General features: G+C 36.2%; 2 protein-coding genes across 3 annotated transcripts in view; one reads left to right on the top strand and one right to left on the bottom strand.

The window, feature by feature from the left end:
• Positions 1 to 2,956: 2,956 nt before the first annotated feature.
• Ints12 (integrator complex subunit 12) lies at positions 2,957 to 17,988 on the bottom strand. Of its 2 annotated transcripts, none has more exons than XM_042701807.1 (7): positions 17,929 to 17,988; positions 13,648 to 13,812; positions 12,231 to 12,383; positions 10,369 to 10,556; positions 9,656 to 9,815; positions 8,525 to 8,671; positions 2,957 to 4,184 (listed from the first exon to the last, which is right to left on the bottom strand). In XM_042701807.1, the coding sequence occupies exons 2-7, from the start codon at positions 13,801 to 13,803 to the stop codon at positions 3,600 to 3,602; spliced, it is 1,389 nt and encodes a 462-aa protein (XP_042557741.1). In that variant the 5' UTR covers positions 13,804 to 13,812; positions 17,929 to 17,988; the 3' UTR covers positions 2,957 to 3,599. The 2 variants fall into 2 exon arrangements, with proteins under 2 accessions (XP_042557741.1, XP_042557742.1); XM_042701808.1 differs by having other exon boundaries at positions 17,647 to 17,957.
• A 121-nt stretch (positions 17,989 to 18,109) lies between these two features.
• The window catches only part of Gstcd (glutathione S-transferase C-terminal domain containing), a 76,953-nt gene continuing 70,950 nt past the window's right edge, over positions 18,110 to 24,112 (top strand). Inside the window, exon 1 of the mRNA XM_042701862.1 lies at positions 18,110 to 18,278. The gene's annotated coding sequence lies outside the window, so the exon portion shown is untranslated. The remainder of the gene's footprint in view (positions 18,279 to 24,112) is intronic.

Below are 24,112 nucleotides of genomic sequence, written 5' to 3'. Positions count from 1 at the left end.
CATTTTCAAAATGATCTTACAGGATGCAAATGGTATTTTAATGAGGATATTTTTTGGATGACTTAATCATCTAGATGTAAATGGGAAATGCGTATTGTGATCAAGATGTACATGTTTACTTGCTGATTTGTACTTAAAAGGAAGGCATGGAAAATAATATTTGCTATAACACAGTGTTCTGACACATTGAACTTTCATTTGAGTATTGTTTAGAGAATTGTTCTCCAAAATTTCAGGAATATTTGGTCAAGACACTGTCAAACTAAAGATGCTTCTTTGAAAAGGATTAAATTTGATGTTTGTGATTTCTTTTAAAAATCAAATTAAGGTTTCATTGCCCATATAAAATGTGCATGACATCAAAACTTAAGACTTGATTTTTACTTTGAAATATTTATTTGACCTGTATATTTTGTATATTATTACTGAGGAATTCATGTAACAAAAGAGCTGCTTTTCAGAAAATGATGGCAACACACACACACACACACACTCACACAACATGGTCAACCATAGAAATTCTTGATGCTTAAATGAAAGAAACATTTGCGTTTACAATATTATTTGTAAAACCATTCATCTGAAATGGCTTTACAGATGAGTTGTTCTGCATAAAACTTGAGTGCGGCACTAAAAGACTTCTTTAAAAGATAGGGATTTATTAAATCTTTTAATTATTCATTGAATTCAATTTTAAAATGCAAGTAAGCTTATTTGCTCAGGGTAAAACTAAAAGAAATTCAGTTTTGCTACTCGCAGGATCCATGAACATGCCCAAAGAGCAAAATAGATGTATTTGTCTATATACAGATATATACCTATCTATCGATCTATCTTACGTTTATACACACACACCACACACACACACATTGATAGATACATATATGCTGAAGACTACCCGAAGAATGAAAACATGTATAAACAGCATAGATCTTTTCATAGGATTGATGCTATCTGATCTTCAAAGAATCTACACTATCAAAAATCAGAGCTGCAGGTGGCTACTGAGCATGAGTTATGACGAAGGCACTTACTGCAGTCTCTCACCTTGCTGAACACAAACTACTATGAATAAACTTTAAACATTATACAATTCCCTCCCTCTTTTAATTTTGGTGGTGGGGTTTGAATTCTGAGTCTGGGTGCTATCGCTCAGCTCTTCAGCTCAAGGTGAGCACTCAGCCACTTGAGCCACAGCGCCACCTCTGGTTTTCTGGTGGTTTATTGGAGATAAGAGTCTCACGGAATTTCTTGCCCAGGCTGGCTTTGAACTGTGTGATCCTCAGATCTCAGCCTCCTGAGTAGCTAGGTGTGAACCACCAAAGCCTGGCCAATACCCTTATTTTTATTTTACTTAACAATGAACATTGTAATCTTGAGATATTATTTTACTGCAAATTAAGGAAAATAAACTTCCAAGAGAGCTATGAAATGTGTCTTCAAGAAATACTTAAAAACGATTTTATTGGTGGCATTTGAATTAAAGCTAGGCATATTACTGTAATTGTTATATTCCTTTTCTTTTTCTGTGTGTGTGCTAGTCCTGGGGCTTGAAATTGGGGCCTGGATGCTGTCTCTGAGCTTTTTTCTCAATGGTAATAGTGCTCTACTATTTGAGCTATAGCTCCACTTCCAGATTTTTATTCTATTTTTCTGTGACTAATTGGAGATAAGTCTAATGGAGTTTCCTGTCCTGGCTGGCTGTGATCCTCATATCTCAGCCTTCTGAATAGCTAGGATTGCAGGCATGAGCCAGGGTTTTATTCTTTAAAGATTAATACTGTACAAAATAGGATACTCAAAAGAGCTTTCTTAACCAAGAATGAAGGGAAATTTTTGTAGCTAATTCTTTTTAAACAAGTGAATATATAACATCTATTTTAAAATATAGATGCTTTAAAGTACACATATTAAAGTTTAGAGAATGTAAATTAATCCAGCAATGCAAAATTGCTTTGGGTAATGACATCATGGTAAAAGGTCACACTGCACATACTCCAGAAAAGTATCCCAAGCATGAAAGTTGAGCAGTGTAGAAGAGGTACAATGCATATTTTTAATCAGAGCAGTGCAATGTATGTCATACTTTAAGTACTGGAATATTGCATATAATCAAAACATTAATTTTTAGAGATGGTTATTAAGTGCCTGTCACTATTTGGGATGAATGTAATTTAGGTGATTTATGAAAACGTTTCTACTACTGAAATACAGAATGCAAAATCTTCTCTAGCTCTTTGGATTTTTGTTCATTCCAAAACCTCCAAAGCTCTGTTAATAAAAGAAGAAATTATCTCTTAAGATGGCAAAAGCCAAACGAACACCTTTATGGCCCATTTGTAGTAATTATGGCTTCACACTGTAGTCAATGCATTACTAAATATTGAAAACATCTAGACCCCATAATATTAAAGCTAAATTAGGCACAGAATTACATTGTAGTTGATAAAAATAATTAAATTTAATTGACTAGAGGACATTGGACTTTATATTTTCCAGGAAGAGACCACTAGTTTAACAAGTTATGGTTTTATAAGTCTAGTTTTATGTTCTCTCTATATTCTCTAAGTGGTATATAAAAAATTCCATCACTAATTCTGTGATTTATAAAAATATAACATATATAACATACCTTTAACAATAGGACATACCTTTAATTCAAGGCTACTAGACTCAAACTGAGTCTCTGCAGGCTAGATACACCTAGGTACAGTTTGCCTTTTCTTGTCTTTCAGAAAAGTAATCCACATTTTAGAAAAGACTGGAACGGGATGTTATTAAATAATCTAGGTAATATATTCTTCATTCATTACTTAAAAATATCAGGATGGCTTATAAATGTACTCATGGCTTTCTCCAATTTCTTATATAATTTTAAATATTGTAATAATGTTCTATTTTGTAAGGTACTTTCTTTGCAGATTTTCTCAAGAATTCTCAGGAATGTGCACAACAAAGTCGAGTCAAAATTCTGCCTTTATTGAATATATACTACTAGCATATATTCCATTGGTAATGTGGGGAAATGTGGACACAATGAGAAAAGGGGCCTTAAAGAGGCATGAGAACGCACAATCTGTTGGAAGAGATCAATTCTTACACAAAGTGATGCGAAGTGATTTTAAACTTTAATATACATACAGGAAATGAGAAATCAATCACAAAAATTTTGAAAAAAGACAAAATAATTGAAGAGATAGAATCAGTTCCCAAGAGGGTGATGATGATTGAACCAGAACACTCAGAATATTGGAAGGAAAGCATTAGAAATCCTTATGTTGGATCATCCCTGTAAGGCACCTCATTCAGCAGGATCGACTCTTGGGACATTTTTCTAGGTGAACAATGTCTTTTAAAGTTGCATATATTATCAGTCTTCTGTAGGTCTCATCAAGAATCAGTCATTTTAACAAAAATGTTAGATCTTTAATAAGAAAGATTCCAAGTTTGACTAAATAATATTTAGCATCGTGAAGAAACAATAGAACTTTGATTCTCAAGATTTTTTTATTAAATTGTGTTCATGTTTTAACAATAATTGCTTTTTTTTTTTTAAACCACTAAAGTAGATGATTGATATAAAAACCTACTTGGCTACACTACTTCTTGAGTTTCTTTTGGGCCGCCTTCTTCTTGACCATTTGCAATCGCTTCATGGCATTGAGCTGTGATTCTTGTGAAGTTGGGCCTTTAAGGGATACTGAGGGAGTGCTGCTTGAGTCTGAAGTGGTTTTGCTAGTGGTGCTTCCACTGGGGCCTGAAGTACCACTATTTCCATTCCCACTTAGTTGGCTGCTGCTTCCTGGAACTAAACTACTAGGACTAGGAAGACCTACTTTGCTGACATTGTCACAACTAACTGAGCGACTCAGGCCAGTTTTGCCTAAGGTTAGCGGCGGAAGTGGTTTCAATGGTACAGTGGGTGTGGTGCTATTACCAGAACCTATTTTGGAACCTATTCCACCTTTCGATGTTGTTGCCAGACCAGTCAAGCCCACAGGCTTCTGGTTAGTTGAAGAGGTAGTAGGTTTCCCACTATTGTTTTGTGTTGTTGAACTCAATTTTGCTGTTGAAGGACCAGCAGAAGAAGTTTTGGCTGCAAAGGCAGCCCATCCAGTTAGGCCACTAGTTACTGAAGAGGAAACATTGTTACTAGAAGAGTTTCCTGAAATAACTGTGGATGGCTAAAACAAAACAAAAAAACAAAAGTGATAAATCTTACATCAGAGCCAAGTATAACCAATACTTATATCCTTGAATATAACAGACTTATTAGGTACAAAAGTAGTAACTTGCAAAATTTAAACCATATCTCAAAATTAGGGTTCTGTTAAGCAGACCCGAAATAAAATATGCACGGCTAGTGGGGTTTGCTACTGTTTACAACCTTCCCTCTCCACCCAGTACTGAGGCCTGAACTCAGGTCTTTGCCTTCTTGCTTGGCTTTTTCACTCATGGCTGGATCTCTACCACTTAAGCCATTTCTCCAGTCTCATGTTTTGCTGGTTAACTAGAGATAAGTCAAGGAGGTTTGTCTGATCAGCTGGCTTCAACCAGCTAAGTAGGACTACATACATGAGTTAGTAGCACCTGCTCGCACATTCTTATTGAAATGATTCCAAAAGAAAATGATGAAATGCCTTTTTTGGCAATTGTTTTAGGACCCAGGAGAAAGCTACAGCAAAAAAATCTGACTTAGTGCTTTAACAATTTTTTTTACTCAGAGGTATTATCTAGTTCAGAAAAACATCTAATTCTTTAGATTTTGCTCTAAATGACTGAGGATCATGCCAAAGTTGAATCCATACTTAGTAGACAAAAATGTTTACACCCAGGATATTCAAGAGATGCCTGAGATAAAGATCCAATCAGTAATTATTTCAGTTGTATACAAACTATAAAGTCATATGTATGTAATATATATATACAAGCTGTAAAGTCATTATGAAGCAATAGCTCTAGTACTGTAAATTATATGTATATACACAGAAACAATTATTTGGAAGTGTATAGAGATCAGGAGTACTGTGGTTTGAGGCTCACTTGGGCAATAGCTTGATGGCATTGTTCCTGTTATCTCAGCTAAGTGGAGAAGCATGAAGCATAAATAGGAAGATCAGAGCCCACAATGGCTTGGGCAACATACGTTTTCCCCCAGAAAAAGAAGTGAAACCCTATGGTGAAAGATGTGGCTCAAGTGGTACAGCACCTGCCTAGCAAACAGAACCTAAAAATACATCTCCACATAAAAAAATAATTAGTTAAAAAAAAGATCTCATGGATTCAGTTTGACAATTTACCCATATTTTCACGGAACCTATTTCATAATAGATTCCTGCTTCTACATCCAAGGTTCAATTAACTGCCTTACACACACACACACACACGCGCGCGTAATATAATCAGGACAGAGATGTTTATTGTTCCACTCACTGGCTGGCACTCTGACACCTGAGACATGCCTCCAACCCAAATATGTTTCTCAAGGACATAAACACTTTAACCTCTCTGACAAACTTCCTACTTAGTTAATAAGAGGCTTACACCAATACCAGTGTTCCAATGTAAATATATATTATTCCTATTAACACAACAACAGTTGTTTTCACTTTCCAACAAGGCAAAATGTTTTTTGCTCAATTTATTGTAAATTGAACTTATTATTGACATTCTCTTCCTGTTAAGAACAGTTTACAAAAGTGTTGGGTTCACAAAGCAGTCAAGAGTAAAGTTTTATTTAAAAAAAAATCATACTTTAAAAACTGGTTATTAGTCAGGCACCAGTGATTTAAGCTTGTTATTCTAGCTACTCAGGAGGCAGAAATGAGGATCACAGATCAAAGCCAGCCTGGGCAAACAAAAGAAACTCTTGTCTCCAATTAACCTGCTAAAAGCCAAAAGTAGAGCTATGTGTGGCTTAAGTGGTATAGTACCAGGCAGCCTTAAGGGAAAAAACTAAGGGACAGTGCCCAGGCCCTGAGTTCAACCCTAGTACCAGCACAAATACACATACACTAAGTTACTATTATGCTTCAAATATATGCAATTTTATTTTGGAACTGTACGCTGCAAGAACAGATAAAATACTTTGAGCTGGATAAAAGGTAGACTTCAATACTGTCTTCATGTGAACATTTTTAACCAATATAATCAAAACAGAGGGTTTTGAGACCTTCGTTTTATAAAATTTTTGTTCACATATTCTAAGTGGTATATTTTTGTAATATGGCATATGAAAAATTATATTTTTCACAGAAAAATTATATTTTTAGAGGAATACACACTGGTAATGGGAGAAAAAGACAAGAATGCAAAAGGGCACAGGTACAGAAAACTTGTGATTTTCATTTTGAGAGTAACTTTTTCCCCCTTTTCCTTTCTATTACACATAAAATTGCCTGCTATATATAGCTAAATAGCTTTCCAACATTCTTAATCAAGTAAAACTCATATGAAACAATTTAAAAAGACAAACACTTATGAAATGTAAACAAAAAACAAATTCTCTGTGTTTGGCACTTTATTTCAATGTTTTGTCATTGCGGGATCCTGCTTTTCAACAGGATGACAATTTGCAATAAAATCAGGACAAAGGAAAGTAAAGAAGAAAAACATGGCAGAAAAGTAGTTTCTTACATTTCATTGTAGAAAATAAAATTTCGCAAACTTTTTTTTTTTCAGTGCCTGTCCTGAGACTTGAACTCAGGGCATCGGTTCTATAACTGATCTTCTGTGCTCAAGGCTAACACTCAACTGCTTGAGCCAGATCTCCATGTTCAGTTTTCTAGTGGTCAACTGGAGGAGATAAGTCTGCTTGGGCTGGCTTTCGAACCTTGACCCTCAGATTTCAGCCTCCTGAGTAGCTAGGATTTATAGGTGTGAGCCACAGATGCCTGACTTAAATATTTTATAATTAAAAATATCTTTTTGCTATTACTACAGTTAAGAAAACAATTGCCTGTTGTATGTGAACAGGAACAAACTTTTTTTTCACAGTAAACATTTATCACAAAACATCAAAATATCTCAGACAAAAACAACCAAGATATGAATTTATTTGCCATAAAATGATTTCATGTAGGATTGCCTAAAAGTAAACTTTTCTTTCTTTTTTTTTTTAGTCAGTTCTGGGGCCTGAACTCAGGGCCTGGATGCTGTCCCTAAGCTTCTTTTGCTCAAAACTAGTACTCTACTACTTGAGCCATAGTGCCACTTCTAGCTTTTTCTGAATAGTTTATTAGAGATGAGCATCTCTTGGACTTTCCTGCCCAGGCTGGCTTTGAACTGCTGCAATCCTCAGATCTCAGCCTCCTGAGTAGCTGGGATTACAGGCGTGAGCCACCAGCTAAAAAGTAAACTTTAATAGTAACAGGTTATAAGAAAATATACCAAAAATAATTAAGTATAGAACATAACTAATTTTAATAAATTAGTTCTTGTTTTATTCTAATTCATTACATTCCTTTATAATGAATCAATAATGGATATCCCCTTTGATTAGCAACTCTTTTTTAGTAAATAAAGTAAAAAAAATTCTTCAAGTAAAATTACCAGTAATTTTTAGAGCATTTTATATTCATATATTTTATATCAAACAAAAGTTCTTGAGCTTGCTATCTAGCTACTGAGACGAGGTAATACCTTCAATATTTTCTGGGGCTGATCTTTGAGAATTTGGGCTTAAGTGTTTTTCTTCTGTTTATAGCTCATTAGTGGAATATATAATTCAACAAAAGTATACTTTTTCTTATAAAATTATTTTAGGAAAATATTTTATTCTATGACATTATCACTATATGAAGGCTAATAATGGACTATAAGAACTCAGAAAATGAAGAGTGGTTCTCCCACTGTACTGTATGGTTTCTTTGTATAAAAAGTAAATACTGGGCTGGGAAGGTAGCTCAGCGGTAGAGTACATGCCTTGCAAGCATGAGGCCCTGGGTTCGATTCCTCAGCACCACATAAACAGAAAAAGCCAGAAGTGGCGCTGTGGCTCCAGTGGTAGAGCGCTAGCCTTGAGCTGAAGAGCTGAGAGACAGCGCCCAGGCCCAGAGTTCAGGCCCCTCGACCGGCAAAAAAAAAGTAAATACTATGAAAGCTCATAATAATAAAGAAAATAATCCTTGAGACCAATGAAGAAAATTTCTTCAACAGTCAATCTACTTATCGGAAAAACATTTAAGAGGCCAATGAGCTCTAATGGTGTGAGTACTAGTGAAATTATTTCTACTGTTGGTACTAATTAGAATTTAATCCAAATTTGTCCTTGGAAATAAGTATCCACTATATAAAAAAGCTAAGAAATGTCATTCTGAAATAATCCTAGATTGTTGTTCTTTCTGATAAAGACAAATACTAGGATTATATATTCAATGATTAAATGTTCCCTTTCTAGCTAGTTAATAAAATGTACTTTCAACATATAGTAATGCAATATATAGTTTTCCATTCGATTTTTACGTTATTCATCCATTGCTTAAGACTAGATTAAGATATAACTGTAGATAAAAATGGACCATACCTTGACTTCTGTTCTCTTGAAGGCTAAGAAAGTTGTTTCCTGCTTTAGTTTAGTTTCTGGTTTCTTAACCAATGGATCCTTGACAGCTGGAGCTACAGAAACAACTGTGGGGGCTGGTTTCTGTGGTGGTTTCTGAGATTTTTGAGCCTATATTAAAAAAACAACAGTGGATTAACTGAAATATGAAAACAAAAGATAAGGTAAAATGAAAGTTAAATTTCTAATATTGTGATGACACTGAAAATACAGACTGCAAGACATATATTTTTATCATTTTATTATTAGTTTTATACATTTTATTATTAGTTTTATAGATTTTTTTATCATTTTCTAAATAGTAATAATACAAGGAAGACATAAATAGGAGGATCACAATCCAAGGTCAGCTTAGGGCAAAATCGGGACTGTACCCAAAACCATAACTAAAGCAAATATGTGCTGAGGCCTTGACTCAAGTGTCACCTCCCAATAAATGCAAGGCCTTAAATTCAAACAAATATAAGTCTTCATCTAAGGAAGAAGAAAAATTAGGGGAGAGATATATCATTGAATAGATAGCAACTTCTTGATTTCTAATTTATCTATTTTTTTACATCAACTGAAACTAGAAAACTATGGCATATAATAAGTTATGCTAATGAACAGCAAAATGAGATAGTACATTGGAAATACAACCTAAACAGCCACTCTAAGAATATGAGGGAAACACAGATAGAAAGACAGGGCACACATGCAAATACTGCTGCTGTGCAGTTATAGAGCTGATGGTTTCAACTCAACCAGGAATGGACAAGTTCTATTTCCTATCAGACTCAACAAAGACAGACTTTGTATTTCATCTCTTTCCACAGTGCTTTCTCAGTATTATAAAGTGCTTATAAATACACTGACATATTAATCCTGCTTATTTATCTGAATTAGAGGGTGCTAAAAGCTGAATAGAGAAAAATGCATATAATACAGATCTGGTCTTTAGGCAAAGAAACATAAAACACACATACTATATATACACAGACACTTTAAAAAAACAGCTTAAACCTTATTTTTTAATATATTAGGTGGTCATTTTTAAATTTTGAACGCATGCATCAAGTGAAGGGCTGGTTAAAACAGACATAAAATAATCCCTACCATTCTTTTCATTTGTCTGGTACATCGGGCACAATACCACACCAGGCGAGGGTCATTCACTTCTTTGTCTGTTACTTGGGGTTTATGGCAATCTTGGTGGTAGAGATTATGACACTCCTGACATTCTACTAATTGATTACCAGATGCCACTGTCATTTGTCTAAGGAAAAAAAACAAAACCACACATTATACTTTCTTGAATTTAACACCTGAAATTCATTTCAGAGTGGTTCCTGTTACATTTGATACGTTAAAAGGAAAACGAAATTTTCACTAAAAGTGAAAATTAACAAATCCCAACACACAGACTGCACAAGCACTTCATTTATTTTGAAGGCAATATATTATATGCCATAAATTTGGTTATATTTTCCTAGTTAGTTCTCATTGTGTATTTTTTCCTATTTCTAGAAGGCAGCAGATTCTGGCTAGTCTTCAGATAAGTCTATCAACAATTCAGAGGAAAAGAAAGCAATACAGATTTCTTACTTTCTACTTAACATATTCTCCTCACTAATGAATACGAACACTTTCCTTCTGGAACCCCAGAATTAAAAATTTAATCATTTTCGAGATGTTAAATTGCTGTATGGGCAGTTGATAAGACAATCTACTTATTTGTTCTTCACCTTCAAATAATAAAAATGAAATAGAAATGCACCAAAACAAGAAGGGATTGTTTGTTCTTCCAAAGAAACTAATGTATAACTTACCTACAAACTACACAGGCCAAGCCCATTTCCATGGCAAAATCATCAGCACTTGTCTCTTCAAAACTAGAAAGGTCAGCCATAGCCAAATCCTTGCTGGTTTGGACAGTGATGGGGGAGGTTCGAGTATCTGGTTTCTCCAATCTAGGTTTCTTTGGAATGTCACCTCCTTCCGTAATTTCTGATTTCATCTATTAAAAGAACCCAATCAGAATAATAAAAGTAGAACAAAATGCTAAACTTTAAATTCTTGAGAGATAAGATGGAAAGCATGCAATAAACTATATTTAGGGACAGATGGGCACATTAAAGATCTGTGGAAGAATTATAACTAACTTGTGCCCACTACCTTTAAAAAAAAATAGCAAGGCCAGAAGCAGGTGGCTCACTCCAGTAATCCTACCGAGTCAAGAGGCTGAAATCTGAGGATCACAGTTACAGCCCTAGCAGGAAAGTCTGTGAGACTCTTATCTCCAAAAAACTACTAAAAAGCCAGAAATGGCGCTGTGGCTCAAATGGTAGAGCATTGGCCTTGAGCACAAAGACACTCAGTGATAGCACCCTGACCCTGAGTTCAAGCCCCAAGCTGGAAAAAAAAAAATTAAAAATTAAAAAAAAATAGCCAGGCAAAAATGAGCAAATCAGAACAGCTTGGTATATACTTATATTTCTCTTTGTATTCTATTAAAGAATTCTAGAAGTTCACTAGATTTACTTGTACTGTCTCATCTATATATTTATGTATATATGTATTTTTAAAGCACGATGCTAGATTTGAAATCAGCATTAGTAAGTCTATTTTTATCTTATGTATTTTAAGCTATGAACTACTAGTATTTAAACTCTACTGAAAAAAAAAATAAATAATAAGCATTCTACCATTATCTAGAAATAACACAGGACCCTATGTACTTGAAAGCTAGTTCTGGATCTTTTAAAATATGAACAGGGTAGATAAAACTGTTGAATCGTAAAATCTGAAATTTGGTAAGACATAGAAAATTTGGAGTCTTATCTTTGTTGGTTAGAATAAACTTTAGTGCAGCCATTTTAGAAAGCAATTTGACAATACTTAGGAGTTAAACATTATAGATTCTATTTTTCACCATATAGGTAAAAATCCTATACAAATCACAGTCACAAAAAATTAGCATAATAGAAAGATCCTAGTTTCTTGTCAGTAGATGAATGGATAAACTAGTTTATTAATAGATAATTATAAAGTCATTAAAATTTATCTAGTTCTACATGCATAACACAAATTTCACTGTTGAGTGGATAAAAGTTACCACAGTATGATTATCACTGTGGAAGTTTAAAAGCACAAAAATAATATATAGCTTATGAGTAACCAGCATTTAACAAAATTAGAAACATCTATGGAGTAATATGGTCCACCTTGAGGGAAAGAGTTATTGAGGAAAATCTTAGCTTATTTTCATTAACTACTAATTTTTCATTACTATTTTCAAAACCTGTCCAAAATATACAATCAAAGCATTGTCTATGGCCTTGGTAACACGCTTTCCTAATGTAACAAAGTTCATATTCAGTCATGTTTCTTCTTCCTTTCTATTTGTATTTGTCAGCAACCATTTTAGACAGAATCTCTCAATTAGGGCACAGTTTACTTTGAAATCGCTGTATCTCCAAAGGCCAAAACATTTGTTGAAAGTAGTATGTAAATGGTTTAAGAGGTTTTGAAATTTTACTCAATTTTCAAAAAGTTAGCATTTATCCAAGTATATTACTGAGTGTCCATTATGTATGTATATCCTATTATATAAAAGAAGTAGACATAAAACAGTTTCTGTTTATGGAAAAATAATTTACTTTCTCTAAACAAAATTAAAATATGATCTTACCTTATCAGCAGGTCTCTTTTCAGCTTCCTTCTTTACTTTTTCAGCTGTGAGGACTTTGCCATTATTATTGCCAGAAGGAAGAGTGGATGATGTTTTAGGCTCTTGTTTAATAGAAATAGATTTTGTGCTTGAAATTTTTGGTGGCTCTACATCCTAAAGTGCAAAATAAAAAGATACTAGTTCTTAAATATTCACATTACCTAATATGTTATAAGCAATAGATAATAAATTTAAGCAATTTCCAGTTAAAAACTGAGATAATATGTTATGACCAATGTAATATCCTTTTCTTAAATAGCTTTACTGAGAAAAGCTGACATATAAACTGAACGTATTTAAGTATGAAGCTTGCTAAGGTTTGACACTAGAATTGCAATCATTGTAATAAACATATCCGTCATACTTCCAAATTTCCTTGTAGTCCTTTGTAATCAATACCTTGTAGGTATGTACCTTAAGAAAAAAGTACTGAGCCTGGGGCTTGACTATGTCTTGAGCTTCAGATTGTGATTAGACTTCAGCTAATTATATAGTGCTCTGTCTTTTCCTTCTTAGTTTAAGTACCAACTTTCTCAGACCTGGGGGAGTTTTAGGGACAGAAAGAATTTGAAAAGAATTCTGAGTAGATATAAAAGAATATAATAAGCATTGTCATTCACTAAGAGCCTTTTTATGTTCCAGGCAGACATTACACTAATTGACTCACATATTTTACCTGTTGTAATTTTCATAACTCTGCAAAGTAGTCCTTATTATCCCCACTTGCCAATAAACAAATAGCAGCTGTGTGAAATGAAGTTACCATACAACCCAGTTTCCTTATTGTAAAATGAGGAAAACAAGCAATACCGATCACAAAAGATTATTATCATAATTGAAATTACACACAAACCACTCACAAGTGTCTGGGATGTGGTAAACATTCACAATACACTATTGTCATCATGCAACTAAAAGAGGTAAACGGGGATATTAAAAAGGTGTCTTTGCTTCCAGAATATTCTTATTAGATAAAACTGCCACTGACTGCTTCATTATTATCAAGATTGGAGCTACACAGTTCTGACTTCACCTATACCTCTCTTCCCTTAAATCATATTCTAGCCATCTTACCTACTGTTTGGAAAATGCTCATCCCTTTACTTCATTTAAGTGCTTGTCCTAAAACATTACAGAATAATTAATACTAAGTTGTGGTTATATTCAGCAACTTAAATTGACAATAAATAATTGGAAGTGGAATTCTATATGCGCAAAGTAGAAGAACTATTCTGTGTGGTATATGAGTTCTCTGAAAGCTTGAGGGAATGAAGGAAACTAAAGATTTTAAGTTCTTTCTTTTTTGAGATGACCTAAATGCGATAACTGTACTACTACTACAAAACTCTATCCAAGTTTTAAACTCATATATAGATACCTTTTGAGTTGGACGGTAACCCGAGTCGATGCCCCGAGCCAATGATTCATCAAGCAATGCTTTTAGCTTTTCAGCAGAATCTTTACTCTTTGAATGTAAGAAACCTAGAGCTTTTAAAAAAATGGGATCAAGTTCCAAGTTCACAGTAGCAGCCATTGTAAACACCTGAAAGAATTTTTTAAAAAGTGGGAAGTAAGTTAGAGACAAGATATAATTACCAATGTTCAAGTTTTTTCATTTTATTTATAATACTGTGCAAATTTAAAATGACTAAGAGGTTACTACAGAAAAACTGAAATTTCTTTTCTATCTCTGACTGGAATAACAAGAGCATTGTTAGGTGTTTTTTTTTGTTTGTTTGTTTTGTTTTTGATAGGTTGTGGGGCTTGAACTCTGGGTCTGGGCACTATCCCTCAGCTCTTCAGCTCAAGATGAGTGCTCTACCACTTGAGCCACAGCACCACTTCCGGTTTTCTGAGTGGTTTATTGGAGATAAGAGTCTCACGGACTTTTCCCTGCTGGCTTTGAACCACGATCCTCAGATCTCAGCCTCCTGAGTAGGTAAGATTACAGGCGTGAGCCACCGACGCCCGGTTGCATTGTCAGTTTTGAGACAGGGTCAGTCTCACTAAGTATCCTGGGCTGGATCTCTCTGGGTAGACCAGGTTGGTCTTAATTTGTTGGTCTTAATTTGTTGGGATTATAGGTGTGCACCAACATGCCCAGCAATGGCAAACTTTTAAAGGCAGATCTTCCCTGGCACAGAACTTTCTAGCTATTTTAAGCAACACCTTGTGTATTTTTAGTAATAGGAATTTGGCTGTGTTTAGGTCAACTTTACAAAATGTCTTCTTTTATACCTTATTTTGAGAACAGAACAAAACCAGAGATTCAGTGTACACGTGTGTGGGGTAGCAGGTGGATACTGAATCACAGAAGGACAATGGTTAAAGATGTGGTAAGTGATAGCTGCAGAGGCCATTGTGGTACCCTGTACCGCAATATATCTTTTCCTCTTTTTATTCCTCTGTCCCCATTTTAAATATCTCAGAAAATATATTAAATATCAGCTTATTATGCCACATCTAGATGGTGATGTCTCATGCATTAGCCTATTTTATACAAAGTAATGTCTCTGCAGTACGGCTCTGGATATATATGTATATCTCACAAGGCTTGTTATGTTTTGTCCTCTAAGGAGCTTTTCAGAAATAGCCAAGACAATTGAAGCTATACAACAAAGTTTTATGAAATTCTAAAACATTAGAAAGTTGTATTTTCTGGGATTAGCAATGTTATGAAGTGGTTCTATTTCTTTTTGTTGTTGTTGTTGGTCGTGGGGCCTGAACTCTGGGCCTGGGTGCTGTCCGTCAGCTCTTCAGCTCAAGGCTAGTGCTCTACCACTTGAGCCACAGTGCCACTTCTGGCTTTTTCTGCTTATGTGGGACCGAGGAATTGAACCCAGGGCTTCATGCATGCAAGGCAAGCACTCTACCACTGAGCCACCTTCCCAGCCCCAAGTGGTTCTATTTCTACTTGCCACTTTTTCAAATACTTCTCTAAGCAAAGAATTGTTGGAATAAAAAAAAAGTATTCTTCATATTCAATCCTTTGATCAAAATATACAGCTTACAATCTTCTTTGGTCCCTGAAGTTAATATTGTAAAATCTCAACACATACATTGCTACAGTTAAAGATCTATCAACACAGTAATTCCCATTTTCAGGATTTATGTCATTAAAACTTGCTGTAGGTGGAATTTTGGCATATGAAAGCCAAGTTGAAAATGGATTGTTTACTCCTTCTCCCTCTACTCACTTCTTTTAAGTTTCACATGACATTCAAATATGCACACTTCTAGGCTCAAATTCTGTATTCCCAGATTACTAGGTGGACCTAAAGATATCTCAAATTCAATTATAACTAAAAGTTGAGGTTATGGTTATTCTCACCTTGTATTACACCTTTTTTTTTTTTTTCAATAAATGATACCACTCTCTGGTCATCAAGGTTCAGGGCTCTTTCCTTACTCTTTATATCTAATAAATTAGAAATATTCCTGTTGAATCTAACACAGTACCATTTTTTTTTAAATGTTGCACTTACTACTCAAATTAAGATTGTCATTCATTTATCTGAATTTTAATAATAATTTGGTTATTCTGTCTTCTTATATTTGCTATTTTAATATTTCATTCAGATTTTTCCCTTTTACATTTTTCTTATTTTCTTGATGAAAAATTAAAGGCTTCCCATCATCTTCAAAACTATGCCCTAATTTCTTGGCCTAGCATTTAAGAACATTCACTAACACATACAAATATATATTCATCTTTCCAAGATATTCCCTACAGAAGAACAATTGGCTAGCTTTTGCCATTCTTCATTTCTGAGAATCTTGTTGTCCATTTTTCTATTTCCAAACACCATTAAGATCCACTTTATTTTATTTTTTATTTTTTTATTTTTATTATTTTGGTCGATCATGGGCCTGAACTCTGGGCCTGGGCGCTGTCCCTCAGCTCTTCAGCTCAAGGCTAGTGCTCTACCACTGGAGCCACAGCGCCACTTCCGGCTTTTTTTTTCTGCTTATGTGGTTCTGAGGAATCGAACCTAGGGCCTCATGCATGCAAGGCAAGCACTCTACCACTGAGCCACCTTCCCAGCCCAAGATCCACTTTAAAACATTACTTCTAATGAAAGATCAGACAGCTACTGTGATTCTCCTCCCCAAATCCTATTAATAATATCTTCCTGCTAAGGTACCTTTTTGTCTCTTTTAGAGTGCCAGGATTGTGTACCTTGTACCATGTTATTTTTTTTTCACAAGTGCTATTATATACTTCATAAAACAGTACTTCAGGAAGAGGCTCTGTGTCTATTTTGCCAACTTACCACTTTGTAGTATGCTAAAATACGTGATCAAAGTGGAATGAATGATCAATGTATTATGGTCTTGTCTCTCTCCCTATAGCATTTGAATAATTTCTCACATTACTGCAACAAAAGTCATAAAAGAAAGTCAACTTTTCCCCTACCAAACAAAATCAAATCTCAAACAGCAAAAACGAAACCACCTCTCATATACTGGGAATTTGTCTAACGCTCCTGTTTGCAATGCTCTTTCTTCCCAATCCTTCGATTTTGACATCAGCTCATTAATTCCATTAGAGTTGTAAACAGGGAGAACAGGGTTGTTGTTTTGTTTTGTTTGGTGCACTGCTAGTTCCCTAATTCTTCTAATTTAAAAGGTGTTTATAAATAATAAGCTACGTTTTTGCTTAAATTTTCATTTCTAGAGCTTTTGTAATCTCAAATTAAATCAAATGTTCTTAAGTAAGTATAAATTCATGCTTTCCTCTAAATCTCATTTCCCTCCCTATATGCCAGTCTTTAAAGCTGATTTGCACGTGCAACAACAACAAACCGAACAATCAAACTAACAACAAACACGATATTCGTGTAGTGTGCAATAGCTGGATGGCTGTCTTATTTCAGCCCTCAAAGAAACTTCCCCATTCACATATTTACAAGCTTTCGCGTTCTTTTTCTTTTTCATTCCTCCACTGGATACTTGGCCCCCTCCTCAATCGATTACTAATTACACGGTGGAGGAGCTGAAAAGCAAAAGGAAACGCTTGGAAAAAGAAACGTGAACCCCTCCATCAAAGCAAAACATCTCGAAGAGCCAGGTGGCTCACGCCTGTCATCCTAGCTACTCAGAAGGCTGAGACCTGATGATCACGGTTCGAAGCCAGCCCAGGCAATAAAGTTCCTGAGACGTTCATCTCCTTTGACTACCAAAAAGCCAGCAGGTGAGCTGCGGCTCAGGTGGTGGAGCGCCAGCTTTGAGCAAGACACGCTTAGGGAACAGCAGCCAGTCCCTGAGTTCCAGCCTCCCAATCGGCACCCGCAAGCAAGCAAACCAACCCAAGGCCTTGCACGTAAGCCCTAGAGATGGGGAGCCAGAAGATAAGGCTGAAAAGAGGGAGCAGTACCGGAGGGGTGCGGTAACCACCCCGGACTTCCGAGACCCGGTTCCGAGGTCCAGGTCCCGGGGACTCGGTCCTCAGCCCGCAGCTCCCTCGGAGGCACAGCCCTCCGCGACGGGGGCGGGAGCTCTCACGCCGGGCCGCGCAGCCGCCTGCAACTTGGGAGATTCATCCTCGAGCAGAGGGTGGAAACTAAGTCTGCGCAGAGCTACAGTCCTTCTCGGCCCTCGCGGGGGTCTCGAGGCCCCCAGAAGCATCCCGGCGCCGGGACGTGCCGGCACCACTCACCGCTCCGCCCCGCCGCGCAGTCCGTTCCCAGGCTCTCCTTCCGAACGTGTCCCCCGGCGTTCTGCCGGCGGTCCAACACAAAGGTTCCGGAAAGCAAGCGCGGAGAGGAACGTGTCTCGGTGACGCAGCCGGAAGTGGCGCCACACGCCGTCTTCCGGCCCGCCGTATTATGAATGACGGGGTCCTGGCGCGGGCGTTTTTGTTTCCCCGACCTTTGGGTTTGGATTTTGTTTTCTTTCGCAGCGACGCTCAGAAGCAGCCTCGGAATCTCGGCTCCGGCTGGGCTGGAAGGCGCGGTTGGCCGGCGTCGCCCGTGTCGCGTTCGAGCCTGGCCGCGCCTCAGCGACCAGGTGAGGAGGGCGCCTGGGCCTCCGCCGCCGCCTGGGCCCCGCGAGCCGGCAGGGCCGGGCTGTGCCCCTGGTTGGTGGGGCGCCAGGGCCGAGGAGGCTGGGGAAGAGCGGGAAAGACGAAAGCCTTGCCGTGCCTCTTCAGCCCGCGGTTCGCCTCACACCGTTTTTGGACGAAGCTGTAGAGGAGGGTCTGTTGGCCTTCCACATTTTTCCTGGCTTCATAGTTTTCCCAGAACCTATTCCCCCCCCATAGAGGGATGGGAGCAGCTTTCAGTCCTAGGAGTTGATGGGTTAGTTGGGGGGCTAAGTATCAGTAGGAAGTCTCTTGGATTACGGTTTTAACTTTTTTTTTCCTTCCCTTTTTCGGATACCTAAGTTTTTCATTGCCTACTACGTAACGGATGGCCCCAAGGACTTGGTTCAGGAGGGGGATATGTGCTTGTTACACACAGCAGTATTTCCCTTCGGTTACTCAATTACCTAGGAAAATTTGAGTTTAACCTACATGACAATTACGGTAGCATAACAAATATTTACTTAACACGTGCTCTGCATCCCACGCCTTCTTGGTCCTGGAATGAAGTGACATTTATTTTTAACACCAGCATCCTATTCCTATTCAATAACATAAATTCTTGAATGTTAAAAAAAAAAAAAAATTCAGCGGGGCCCACGTGGCTTACAACGGTTATCCTAGCTACTCAGGAGGCAGAGTTCTGTGAGACTCTTCCCTCAAACTACCAAAAAGCCAGAAGCGGAGCTATGGGTCAAGTGGTAGAGCGCCTGCCTTGAACACAAAACCTCAGTCACAGTGCCCAGGTCCTGAATTCAAGCACAAGGATTGGCGCTCCCCCGCCCCCCACTTTTTCTCCAGCATTTAATAATTATTGAATTGTTGATAAAGGGAGTGTGCTTGAATTTTCCCAAAGCCTACATATACACACCATGTTGACAGAAGAAAATGTAAAAGCTAGCAAGAATCAATGTGACAATTTTAAACTTGGGCATATGGTCATTTAAATATGAAAATAAACTAATAACCCGAGTGATTTGCTGTCATATTTAATAAACGTTAGCTATATGTATTTTTAAAACTGGCTTGTAGGAGCACACACTGGACACAACTGCTACACATATACCTCCTTGAAATTGTGTTTGACTTAGACGAGTAGGTATCCTTTTAAAAGGCCTTCAAAAACAGGATTGATTGTTAAATTTGAGAATTGTGAATTGCCTGATCAGACTTAATTGCTTTGTTTTGTACACTTATATGGTTTTGCCTACTTTAAATAAGACTCCAAAGCCTTTGTAGTATTGGACCTATAATGTTTTGTTTAGGGCTGGCGCCAGGGCTCAAGTGGTAGAGAACCTATTTAGCAAACATGAGGTCCTGAGATCAAACCCCACTCTTGCCAAAGTAGAAAAAAAAAATGTTTCAGCCTATTTTACTTTCTAGTTAGGATCACCACTTAGGTTTGAATTAAGAATAAGTACTTAAGCCGGGCGCCAGTGGCTCACACCTGTAATCCTAGCTACTCAGGAGGCTGAGATATGAGGATCACTGTTCAAAGCCAGCCTGGGCAGGAAAATTGGTGAGACTCTTATCTCCAATCAACCACCAGGAAACTGGAACTGGCACTGTGTCTCAAGTGGTAGACAGCTAGCCTTGAGCTGAAGAGCTGAGGGACAGCACCCGGGCCCAGAATTCAAACCCCATGATGGACAAAAAATAAATAAGTACTTAACATCCAAGTTGCAAATTTATCCTTCCTTCTTTGAAACATCTGGGGCAAGGCAACTGATGCAGTACATCTGTAGTATAAGATGGCCTATCTTTCTATCTTCAAGGTATAGTAGATGACCGAAATTTTTTGTGTCGGACTTTAGACGCAGCAATTTAAGCCATGTAGGTATTGTTTGCTGAGAAAATTTACTTTTTTTTCTTGTTGGTGTTATTTCTTCAATGTTAGCATTTCATACTGTGAATCTCTTTTTATTATGAGGTCAGATTCAGTTGCAAGTATTTTGATTTCATAACAGCAGGTGATTCTCTAATTCTTCAGAGGGATCACATACTTTTTTATTTCTGAAGTTACAGTAAATTTTTTTTTTATCTTTTTTAAGTCTTTTAGGACTTCTTGTCCAGTTGTGAAAATTTAGTCACTTTTTTTCTCTAGAATGTATTTTCTACATTATATAATGGAATAGTTTCTGAAAAGCTGGTTCCTTGATTGACCAATAATACTTTAATTAGCTGTTGCCTTCAGAAGGTCAAGCTTTTAAAAAATATATATCTTTATAATAGAATGTCAGGTGCAACTAAATAGTGTTGATTTATGAAAGGCAAGAAAGATGATTTAAACTTTAGTCATTGAAATGTTGGACATTTGATGTAGCAGAGATTTGAAGCATTTAAATTTTAATCTTGGAGAGAAATGTTTGTAATTTTTCATACTTGTAAGCTGTTCAAACCCTGTTTTTTCTACAGTATATTCAATTAATATGTATGTGGACTTAAGAATTTCACATTTATATTCTATCATTTTGTGACTGGCTTTTGCTTCAGTATCAATGTTTTTGAATATTTGAACACAGTATTTAACATCAGTCCTCTATCTTTTCTGGGAAGAAATATTTTAATAATGTCAATGGATAAGGAATTTATCCTTACTCATTATCCTTACCCATTATAAGGAATTTATATAATTTATAAATTATATATATTATATCCTTATCCATCTATGCTTATCCATTATAAGGAATTTATATAAGTGATAAAGAAACAATACAGACTGGGAATGTAGCTCAGGAACAGAGTGCTTGCTTAGCAAGTGTGAGGCTCTGGATCTGATCCCAGCACTTCCAAAAATAAAATAATAGTATAAAAAACCAATATTTTGCTGTACAATACATCTTTTCATCATATTATGTAATACATAATTTATTATGTAGTATTCAGTCACCAGAAATACTGACTTAAATTTTGAGTCCCAGAATCTTTTTTTTTTTTTTTTTAATGGTTATGGGCCTAGAACTTAGGGCCTGGGCACTGTCCCTGAGCTCTTCTGTTCAAAGCTAGTGCTCTACCACTTTGAGCCACAGCTGCACTTCTGGCATTTCAGTGGTTAATTGTAGATAAAAGTCTCACAGGGACTTTTCTGTCCAGGCTAGCTTTGAACTGCAGTCCTCAGATCTCAGCCTCCTGTGTAGGTAGGATTACGAGTGAGCCACCAGCACCTGGCTAAGCCCCAAAATCTTCAAATGACTTTTTTCTGCTTGTAGCAAAGTATATTGTCAGCTCTCTCTCTCTCTCTCTCTCTCTCTCTTTCTCTCTCTCTCTCTCACACACACAAACATGCACCACACATACACTGATACAATTTGCATGGACTAAAGTAGTAAAAAAGGTTTTAGATTTTTTTTAAAAAAATTTAACTTTTAAAGGCCAAGATACATTAATTAGAATGACAGTGTAAAAAGATGTCTACATGTTGAACTTTGGATTAATGCAACCATTTTAACATATCTGAAGATTCTCAGCATTTTTTTACCTTTTGCCCCTTTGCCAAATTACTAAGTGCATTGGGCATACCCAGGAAGAGATTTATACTGTGTTATTTATTCAGCTCCTAAAGTTGATGGCTTGGTCTGATGCTTTCTCACTTGCCCTCAGGAGCAATTGCAGTATGATGCTTGTCAAAGGTGAGAAAGACGAAATGATACACTATTTCTGTGCTTGGCAAGAATGTGCTCAGAATCCCTAGAGACCCAGAAGTTGATTCTCTTAGTAACTACCTTCTTTAAACTCATGGCATACAATTAGTAAATGAAAGAATCATCAAGATCAGAAAGAAGAAAAAAGAGGAATTTTGTCTACAGTCTTTATGCACAATGAGCAAAAACTTAGATTCTGCACTCTTAAAAATTCAAAACAAGGAAGTAGCGTTGTAGTTCAAGTGGTAGAGTGCTCGCCTTGAGCTGAAGAGCTGAGGGACACACCCAGGCCCAGAGTTCAAGCCCCACGACCGACAAAAAAAAAAATCAAAAGAAAATTCAATTTAAGCAAAAAGTGGTACCAAATTTGCATAGATTTACTAAATATTTAGTATATACTTTAAAAATTACTGTAGTGAATTACTGCCCAGAGGGAGTGAGTTTTTTTTTCAGTTACAACTGACCGTGTAACATTGGTAATGTAGGGAAAACCATATCTGTATTGGAAAAAAAATGTTAAGAATCAAGAGTACTTTGCATTTTCTTTTGAGTATCTCATTTATTTTTAGTTTTCACAAAGGACAGTTACTTGCTGTTCTGTTTTGTTGACTTCAAACTTGTATTAAGTGCTCATAGTGAGAAGAGGTTGTAAAATATGAATCAAAGAGTATTTTATGGTTTTTTTAAAAATATTGTTATTAAGGAGTTGTACAGAGGAGTTACAGTTCCATGAGCTGGGTTATTAGGGCAATTCCTTTTGGACAGTGTCACCCCTTCACTTTCATTTTTATGGTTCTTGTATACATTGTAATGTGGCAAATATACAGGTCTCTCTTGTCATCTGTATATCTGAAAAGCTATAAAATAATTTTTGTTTTAAAGTATTAGCAGAACTAGTCTCACAGTAGGCCAATAGACTAGACAACTGAGAAAATAAGATAGTGTGTCCTTTGAAATCTACCTTATTGAAGTACTTAGGGATTTGATTGATAGTATCCCACTGCAGGAGAGTCACAAAGACTTGTAAGTTGATGTAGATTTCTATGGGAAAATTCCAAGAAACTATCAATTTCTAGAAAGTGCACTAGTTCTTTTTGCCTGTTAACTTTAATATTTACTTCTTAGTAATTTAAATATCAAATCCTGATGTCAAACAAAATCCAGAAAATTAATAAATCTCAGTACAAAAATAATTTCTATGGGTTAAAAAGTCACTACTGTGAAATATGTGACTTTTCTTTTAGAATTTTAAAAGTATAAATCTATTGTGTTTTAACAAAAAATATAATAGATTACTTTAGCAGGAAGTTTTTCCCAGGTGGTTAGTTTACTAATTCTATTTTATTATTACAATGGATTATAACCTGTAGTAAAACAAAACAAAATGGTTGAAAACCAAGAAGCATCAACAGTGAAGACTTGCTTTTGATTAACAACCAATAAAACACAAAGATTTTGCAATACTAAGGGAAATTTAGTGTGTTGATAATTTATTTCAATTGGCGTTACTAATATTTCAAAGGATCTTCAGTTACAAAACTGCAAGTATACTTTTATAAAAGTCTTTAAAAAAAGTTTTTAAATGCCCTCTTATTACAAGTTTCTATGATGAATGCATTTAAACAGTGCCATCTAGAGTCAGCTCTGAAATTGTGATTTATTAGAGCTCAACAGTTCTGGATCCAATGAATGTATAACTTGAAGGTAAAAAGTCAGTCACCTTAATTGACAAAAATCTTATAGGAATAATTGACTGCAATATACCCTGTAGGTATCTTTAAAATATTCAGTACATACCCATTCATGCGTTAATTTAACAAAATAATAATATGATTAGAATGTTGCATATGTTAAGTATGTTATGATAGTGATACGGAGACAAAGGAGAGAAGAGGCAGTAAAAGTTTTCTTTTTACTGTAGGTGGGTGAAGCAAAAAAAAGAAAGGTCAGGGAAGATGTAAGAATGTAAAAGGAATCCTAGTTACATAGGAGGTTGTATCTGAAGGACCTGAGTTCAAAGCCAACCTGGTGGAAAAATCTTGAAGACTTTATCTCCAGCAAACTGCTGGACTAGAAGCATGGCTCAGGTGGTAGGGTATCAGCCATGAGTGAGGAAGCTA

This window comes from Dipodomys spectabilis, unplaced genomic scaffold (genome assembly GCF_019054845.1).
Source record: "Dipodomys spectabilis isolate Male_0828 unplaced genomic scaffold, ASM1905484v1 ptg000297l, whole genome shotgun sequence".
NCBI classification, from domain to species: Eukaryota; Metazoa; Chordata; class Mammalia; order Rodentia; family Heteromyidae; genus Dipodomys; species Dipodomys spectabilis.
This window is presented reverse-complemented; position numbering and strand designations above follow the sequence as displayed.